At 43.1% G+C, this 9036-nt stretch overlaps 1 protein-coding gene across 1 annotated transcript; it reads left to right on the forward strand.

The window, feature by feature from the left end:
• The first annotated feature begins 3026 nt into the window (after positions 1–3026).
• Positions 3027–8615, forward strand: LOC143483205 (G-protein coupled receptor 83-like). Its single transcript, XM_076982017.1, has 4 exons — positions 3027–3819; positions 3990–4115; positions 7238–7371; positions 7638–8615. Exons 1-4 carry the CDS (start codon positions 3448–3450, stop codon positions 8299–8301), a joined length of 1296 nt encoding a protein of 431 aa, XP_076838132.1. The 5' UTR covers positions 3027–3447; the 3' UTR covers positions 8302–8615.
• Positions 8616–9036: the final 421 nt, after the last annotated feature.

Genomic DNA, 9036 nt, shown 5'->3' on the forward strand with positions numbered 1-9036 from the left:
CATCTGGCGTTGTGGAGAAACTGGGTTTCACAGATGGAAAAATTGGAGTTTATGTAGTTACCATTTTATTTTTTCTATTAGCTGCTAAATGATTCAGTTCATAAGAATGAAGTTATCTAATCATGTAAAATACTTTCCTTAGCAGACCAAAATTATTGACATATCACAGTTGCGACACAGGAAAAATTAAGATATAAAGTATTCAAAAATTATAAAACATACCGATACTGTGTGTTCTGCATAGGTGAAATGTGTCCTTCAGAGTGATGGCTGTCCTTGATATTATGTAACTATCACATTTTTATGAATTTCTGATTATATTGACCAGGAGGGGACAACTTTGAAAGATTATGAAAACATGAGTCACTGGAAAACAAGGTTGCTCATATACGAGATATTTTTAAATGTTGGGTTTTATGAACGTTTTTGTTAATCATTTTTAAGAACAATACATTTGATTACTTATGAAATCTCTGTGGACACTTTTAGCTGTAATGAGAAGTCACACATTTTATTGTGTTAAATATATTGCATTATTTATCCTTCACAACATTTACAATTAAAATATGTCGATATCAGTTACTGGAGACCCATAGCGCTGCAAAAGAAAGAGTGCTGCAAGAACAAACCAAGTTCATCAAAATGACAATGTGCATACTACGTTACGGAAACGTGCTGCAAATTCAGAAACGCTGTTAAATGCTGATGAAATCATCGTAATCACTTACTTTTCACTTAGTAGTTGCTGCTTATAATAATTCATCCAGAAATACTTCCGTTGTGTTGTGATTGGATTTGCAGTGTTTCTAAATTTGTAGAACTGCCAAAATCCTTCAACATCCTAATAGATTCAATAATGTACTGGAAACATTCCTCAGAGAGTCTGGCCCATATTGACATGATAACATCACACAGTTGCTGCAGATTTGTCAGCTGCACATCCATGATGTGAATCTCCCGTTCCACCACATCCCAAAGGTGCTCTATTGGACTGAGATCTGGTGACTGTGGAGGCCATCCGAGTACAGTGAACTCATTGTCATGTTCAAGAAACCAGTCTGAGATGATTCGCGCTTTATGACATGGTGCATTATCCTGCTGGAAGTAGCCATCAGAAGATGGTTACACTGGTCATAAAGGGATGGACATGGACAGCAACAATACTAAGGTAGGCTGTGGTATGATGTTGACATAATCCTCCATTGGTACTAATGGGCCCAAAGTGTGCCAGGAAAATATCCTCCACACTATTGCACAACCACCACCAGCCTGAACCATTGATACAAGGCAGGATGGATCCATGCTTTCATGTTTATGCCAAAATCTGACCCCACCATTCAAATGATTGAGACTCATCAGACCAGGCAATGTTTTTCCAATATTCTCTTGTCCTATTGTTCTATTACGCCTGTGTGAACTGTAGCCTCAGTCTCCTGTTCTTAGCTGACAGGAGTGACACCCGGTGTGGTCTTCTGCTGCTGTAGCCCATCCACCTCAAGGTTGTCGTGTTGTGTGTTCAGAGATGCTCTTCTGCATGGCTCGGTTGTAGCGACTGGTTATTTGAGTCACTGTTGCCGTTCTATCAGCTCGAACCAGTCTGGCCATTCTCCTCTGACCTCTGGCATCAACAAGGCATTTGCACCCACAGAACTGCCACTCACTGGATAGTTTCTCTTTTTCTGACCATTCTCTGTAAACCCTAGAGACGGTTGTGCGTGAAAATCCCAGTAGATCAGCAGTTTCTGAAATCCGATATGAGCTACGCAGAAATAAACAAACACATTAATTAATTCATTTAAATGGTTCCCAAACGGCTCGGTTCTTTTCGTTCATTTTAAAGAGCGGTTCACGTGGACTGGTTCACGAACGACACATCACTAGCCAGGATGCGCAAGCTTTCTGTGTTTATAGATATATAAATATTAGGCTCATCGTCGAATTGTCTTTAAATTGTCTTTATGTCCTTTCAGTGCGTTGTAGCTAGCTGATGTGTGTTTTTTGCTGCTTTACATGATTAAAATGTGCAGTTGTGCGGCGCGGTTGATGAACTTTACTGCTGTAATGTCAGTACACTGTGTGCAGCAGTAGCTGCTAATGAATCACTGATCTTTTACATTCGGTGAACTGATGCATGAAATTAAAGTTGTGAACGGAAGCTGTTGACCATCGCAAAAGGATGTTTAAAACCCCCGGAAAAGGTCAGCACGTGAGAACAGCGAGCTCACTGTCAACAGCTCCTGTTTACATGTTTGGAGGACTAATGTGACTAAAGGGTTCATGCTTGTCACGTTCTTAGAGGAAGATTTCAACTACTACACATACTGTAAAATCACGGACACGACCGACAGCTGGAACTGTGTGTGCCAGTCAGGACATTCAACACTTCACAACACCCTCACACACGATGAACGAGGGTGCAATAACTACATCACAAACTCACTTCCGAGGGGTAAAGATCACAAATGGGATTGTCTAATGATATTTGACATAAGTGTGTCAATATAAGCTGATAATATGCGGTGTCCCACTTTAACGCTGTTAACAGTTATCAGCTTCACATAAATTCTAAAAACATATACATATATATATATATATATATATATATATATATATATATATATATATATATATATATATATATACATATATATATATATATATATATATATATATATATATATGCCTCTGTTGACCCCATCGTTTTAGCTCACTATTTAGGTGTATTGGTTACGTACTTGTAGGCTATATTAAGTAATATAAAATTTACTTGTGCGTAGTAGTAATTTATACTATAATTTCAAAAGAATTGTACCAATAAAACAAACCCTCACGATAAGATCAGATCTCACGTTCTTCTGATGTTACATAAACATTTTGTGGCGCATCTGTGGGGCTGAGCTCTGGGTGTGTGGGTCCAGCAGCACCTCACACTGCACCAGCGTGATCGGGTCCGGCACCGTCTTATATGAAGGGAATAAACTCTCCCCCATTTACATGGTCATCTCAGGACGCAAGATAAAGTCCAGCGATGTCGCCCTGAGTTAAACCAGATACTGCACTCCTCCCCAGACTAATCGATACTTCAACAGATCATCGTCTGTCCTGTGAAACAGTGCAAAAACAACATTGTGGGGCAAATTCTACAGGGGTTCGGCGGAAAGGGGGAGGTGTGGAGGAACCAGACGGTCCAATAGAAGATGGCACACAGAGTCAACACGTGTAGCAAATCGCGAAGCGGTGCAGTCGGTGCGAGGCGGGACCCCGCTGGCGTTTAAAAGCTGTTGGTACCACCGGACCGAACACGCTTGGTGCGGGACCGTCAGCTCAAATGACAGAAACATGCAACCTGTCGCGCGCAGCTGCACGTGCGTTCGTCTCCCTCCCGACGGTGGTCCACGCGCAGGAGTTTAAACGACAAACCCCGGATGCTCCACTTCTGTGAGGGACATGCAGAGCTGCGCGTTGTCCCTGGTGTACCTGGGTGTCGCCGGGGCGCGCGGGCACAACGTCTCCCTGCTGGACGAGGCGCTCGCGACGGGGAACGGCTCGCGCCTCTACTCGCTGGACGACAGCACGCTCGCGCACTGGCGCGCGCTGGCCGGTAGAAAGCGGGACGGCGCGGACTCGCAGCACGCGACCGTCAAGGCGCTGCTGATCTTCGCCTACTCGGTCATCATCATCATCTCTCTCTTCGGGAACCTCCTGGTGTGCCACGTGGTTATTAAAAACAAACGCATGCACTCCGCCACGAGTCTGTTCATAGTAAATCTCGCTATTGCGGACATCTTAATCACGCTCCTCAACACGCCCTTCACCCTGGTACGATCATCATCGTCAAACAAATTTACTTTATGGAATCAACTTTTAGTGTTGCGACAAAACGAGGAAAAGTAACTTTTTCAAAATCATTCCTCCTGTGTGTGTGTGTGTGTGTGTGTGTGTGTGTGTGTGTGTGTGTGTGTGTGTGTGTGTGTGTCGTTTCTCCGCAGGTCCGGTTTGTTAACAGTACGTGGGTTTTTGGCCGAGGTATGTGTCACATAAGCCGGTTTGTACAGTACTGCTCCCTCCACGTGTCCACGCTGACCCTCACGTCCATCGCGCTGGACCGGCGACAGGTAGGCGCTCACACCCGCCCTGACTGGACCAGAAACGGCTCGGAAAGTCTCTGAAGAAAAGTCTGGTTTAAACGAGGACTCGGACTATGCAGAACGGTTTTCCTTTTGGGTTACATATTACTGATGTAACTAAACTTGCTCTTAAGTCGGATAATAATAATTATTAGCCTATATAATACAGGTAACATTGTGGAGTGAGCAAATGTAGGCTACAGTAATTAAAAAAGTCAGAAAATTAAAATTGATGATGTATTCATAAACAGCTATTTTTATTTTAAGAAATAGTATTCAGTTTGCTTGAATTGTTTACAACAGGGTTGAAACGCTTCCAGCTCTGTTGTCAACTGAAATGTAACGTCGTCAGCTGTTCAGCTCTGTTGGAGGTGCTGGGCTCTGTTGGAGGTGCTGGGCTCTGTTGGAGGTGCTGGGCTCTGTTGGAGGTGTTCTGTTGGAGGTGCTGAGCGCTGTTGTTCTGAAATTACAAGTCATTTTACAAAAGCTTTTGAGGGAGTCGATCTTAGCAACGGTGAAATGTCCATGATATGTGATTATTAACGGGGAGACCGGAGATGGTTGTAGCAAAGGCTTGGTTTGTAACCGCATCACTTTTAACAGAAAGCTATAATCTAAGAATTATGTGAGCAGTTTCCTGTACGATCACATGCTTCCTGACACCACAGCTTTATGTAGAATTATGCGGATATTATTGCCAAAACTCTGATTTTTGAATAAAATTAATTGGCTCAAGTTTATATTTTGGTTAGCACTGAAAATGATGAAGATGGAATTATGTAACTTGTGTTATATTAAAGAGTAGTTTCTTGGAAAGAGTGAATCCAATAATTAATCCATTAAGTTGAGTGTTTGTGCTGAGCTTCATCTGTGCTAATTTTCAAGCTTCCATGCTGCTGCGACTACTAAAACAGCTGTTGGTGCGGGGATGCTTGTAACATCATTTTAAAAGGTGTTACTAACCCGAGAAACTCAACAAAAACACTTTTTTCACCATCCTTTCCTCTCAGTGGGCAAGAAATTGCCAGAGGGGGTGTGCCTGCATATAAGCATAAACCTGCACGCAAGCTTAAACCTGTGTCCAATGCAGTGAGACAGAGGACAGAAAGGTCTGTTACCTAATAACACTGTCTCCCATGTAACATTGAGCAGACGAATCTAGATAGTTGTGTGGGCTACCGGAGCAGCTTCAGGCAGACGCACGGAGGATCGGGGGCCTGCTAACGGGCCTGGGGCAGCAGAACTGTGGTTCTGGATGGGTCCACTGGGCAGACCTGAATATCTCACAGGGGCAGATTAACATGTTGGATTTAAGAATAATTTGTTGTGTCTGAAGCTTTTCATTTTTTATGAACAAATCAAAAAGACTAACCATCTTTATTTGTATGTATTCAGGTACTAGTAACAGGGGTGGCCAGCCCGTCATAGACCAAGAGCCACTTTTCTTACAGTGAGCCACATCATACATGGGCAAGTGTAGATTGTTGAGCGGGGGGGGGGTGTAATCTGTTGAGGGGTGGCGGCGAGTGTAAATTATTAGCTGTGAAGGCAGTCGAATGCGTGTTTCCCACTACGCCGGTTTTAAAAGTATTGGTATTGTTTAAAAAAAGTATTTTTTAAAAGTATTGTTTACTAGGCTTGTAAACAAACCGCGCACCACGAAAATGTAGCAGTGTGTCGCCCCATTAGTGCAGGTGAGCCCGTGGACCGGCTGGGGAGCCGCATGAAACCAGGCAAAGAGCCGCATGCGGCTCACGAGCCGCGGGTTGGCCACCCCTGGACTATAAGATGTTGTAGTGCTGGAGTTGTTTGAGCAGAATTCCAACTTACCCCGGCAGTGGGGTGGGTTGTGTCCCAACTTACCCCGGCAGTGTGGTGGGTTGTGTCCCAACTTACCCCGGCAGTGGGGTGGGTTGTGTCCCAACTTACCCCGGCAGTGGGGTGGGTTGTAAAAATGCAACTCCTTGTATTTGACATTAATTTATGAATTCTTTGATTATAGCTGGAGAATTTGGCAACATCACTATTTGCAGTAGACAAAGAAGAGAACTTTGTACAACACAGACCAGTCACACAATTCTGTGAGTTAAAGACACTGAAACAAAATGTGTTACAACCATCAAGGTCTCCACGGTAACCTTCGTTTTTATTAGTTGCTTTAAACAGTTTCTGATGTTGAATGCTGAATCCAATCAGACAGAAATTGAGGCTAAATATATAAAAACATGATGGAATAACACGCTTATAACCTACATTCATGATGGATAAATAAAACCCTATTGTCTATGATTATTGTTTTATCAATGTACCTGGTGTAAGGGTATTTGGGTATGTAAGCAATAGGCTACTGGTTGAGCACACATGCGCAGATAAGTTAATGTTAGCATTTGTTGTTTTCATGACCTAATAAGTGTCATAAGTGTTATTTGACAAACAGGTGTAGTTTTTACGAGCAAATAAATGAATACATTTCTCTTATTAAAATTGTATATGTTGCATGTCTACAAACACATTTAGGTTTAGAGGGACTAGTGCAGGTTTGGCGCTTTATAGCTGTTACTTCTACAAAATCACACTAACGAACTGCAATTTCCTCTATGCTCAACAAAAGTCCTAATCAATTTCGCTGCAGTAGGTGAATTGAATTCATACACCAATGGAAACTTTTATAGATTTCTGTTTGAGTTGCTTACAGTAGAGGCTAAAACGCTCTGCTGTCAAGTGAAATGTAACTTCAGTCAATTTTGCATGGTGGTGTAGCTACAGTAGGTGGGTTGATGTCATAGCCAGGGAGTATTTATGTGAGTAATAGTTTGGCTTCCTGCTTGCAAGCCAGCAGCACTCTGATCTGACATAGATTGGCTGAAAAAGCTCATAGACCTTCACTGGCATTTCAAATAGTCCCAACTTTGCAAAAGGCTTTTTGGTTGTCTCCCTATAGTTTACAATACAAATCAAAACGGGTAAATAAATCTTTTTGCATAGTCCTAAATATTTTTCCTCATCCACAAAAAGAAAAAAAATCAGCTTACCTTAACCTTAAATACCTTAAAATGTGTTTTTAAAATTAGTGACGCTGTGAATGTAGCTACTGACCAATGTGTCTTTAGGTCATTCTGCATCCTCTGAAGCCTCGGATGTCCACTGGTCAGGGTGCCGTTTGTATCGTCTTTATTTGGGTCATGGCCACCTGTTTCTCCCTGCCGCATGCCATCTTCCAAAAGCTGTTCACCTTCGACTACAGGTACACCACCTGCTCGAGTGTGTGCATGGAAATATGAGAGTGTTTGCCCACACACTTCAGTGTGTCCTCTGATTGAACAAGAAATAGCAATAGTCTTGCTGGGTTATGTAGGAGAGAGTTTCACTTAATCGAGCTGTTCATTATTTGTGTCCAATTACATTTTCTGTCTTTGTTCTTGCCACTCAAAGAAGGATGGAGGAATTGTCAAACTTCGTTGTTAAGTCTCTCTCTCTCTCTCTCTCTCTCTCTCTCTCTCTCTCTCTCAGTAAGGACACAGTGCGTTCTCTCTGTGTGCCAGATTTTCCGGAGCCGTCTGAGCTGTACCGGCAGTATCTGGACTTGGTGACCTTCGTCCTCCTTTATGTGCTTCCCCTCCTCATCATCACGGCAGCGTACTTGGCCGTGGCCTGCAGACTCTGGCGTCGGAACGCCATCGGTGACGTGACCAGTGAGCAGTACTTTTTGCAGCGCAGGAAGCGGAAGAGGACCATTAAGATGCTGGTGCTGGTTGTGGCAGTGTTCGCCGTGTGCTGGTTCCCATTAAACTGCTACGTGGTGTTGTTGTCCAGTCAGGCCATTCACTCCAACAATGCCATTTACTTCAGCTTCCACTGGCTGGCCATGAGCTCCACCTGCTACAATCCATTCATCTACTGCTGGCTCAACCAGGGCTTCAGAGCAGAGCTTACATACCTACTGAGCATGTGCAGACATGGTTGGGGAAGGGGGAGGGGAAGTGGCAGGCGAGGGGAGGAACCCGACCCAGTAGCTCCTCCCCATGACATGTGTCACCGAGTAGCATGGCCAGAGAGCCAAGGCTCCTCACAACCGTCCAATCCCAAAGAGAGTCACGCCCTTCGATCAACCTCACTTGGCCAGTCGGGCAAGACCGATATTCTGTCAGTTGAGCCCATAGTGACCATCGGCTAACTACATTCATTTTTCCCAAGTATATTATTAGAATTTTCCGTGAGTTGTAAGAGAGGCATTGAGCTTGAAATCATATTAACTCAATGATTTGTGCTTTTGTCTGTTTGTTTAAAAAAGAGAATATTGCTTTTTCCTTTCATCATCTCATCTGAATAGATGTGAGATCAATGTGTAGAAAGCAGTGCACATACTGCACATACCAAGAAAGTGTCTCTTCATGTGCACAGTAATTATGCTACATAGAGTTTGGTAATATTCAAGCTTTCTCAATAATAAAGATCATTTACACATGAGGGAGTGCAATTTAAGTCCCATTCACTAGTTGGTCTGATCCATTTACCTGAGTTACTCCTGAGTTACTCATTTCTATCTTCTTAGAAAAAAAGAGTTGAGTAACTTTCTCTAGTTTATTTCTTGTATCATATTTGTTGTTACTGAACTTATCATAGTTCATAGATGTCAGTTCATGAAACTGAACAGTAAACATGTTCTTTGAACATTCATGAGGGTTTGGATCTGCTTCTTCAACCTCCAGTTCCTTCATTTGGTCTTTTAAAGATGCACATTCGTCTCCGCCCCCAAACCTGCCCACCGTAGTGCACCACTAATTTGAACGATTTCAGGTGCAGTCTTGATTTCCACCATGTGGAATGTTCCGTTGTTCTTCTCTTGTGTCCATACAGGAAGCACTTCCTCCACCTTTCATGAGGCATGGACCTCCGTCTGGCCCCAGCT

The sequence above is a fragment of the Brachyhypopomus gauderio genome, chromosome 19, assembly GCF_052324685.1.
Source record: "Brachyhypopomus gauderio isolate BG-103 chromosome 19, BGAUD_0.2, whole genome shotgun sequence".
Lineage (NCBI taxonomy): Eukaryota > Metazoa > Chordata > Actinopteri > Gymnotiformes > Hypopomidae > Brachyhypopomus > Brachyhypopomus gauderio.

What these genes read in the sequence shown, in the direction of transcription:
- LOC143483205 (XM_076982017.1), top strand. Translation starts at nt 3,448, where the DNA reads ATGCAGAGCTGCGCGTTGTCCCTGGTGTACCTGGGTGTCGCCGGGGCG. An exon ending in TCAACACGCCCTTCACCCTG is followed by an intron (nt 3,820 to 3,989) that starts GTACGATCATCA and finishes GTTTCTCCGCAG; the next exon opens with GTCCGGTTTGTTAACAGTAC. An exon ending in TCGCGCTGGACCGGCGACAG is followed by an intron (nt 4,116 to 7,237) that starts GTAGGCGCTCAC and finishes ATGTGTCTTTAG; the next exon opens with GTCATTCTGCATCCTCTGAA.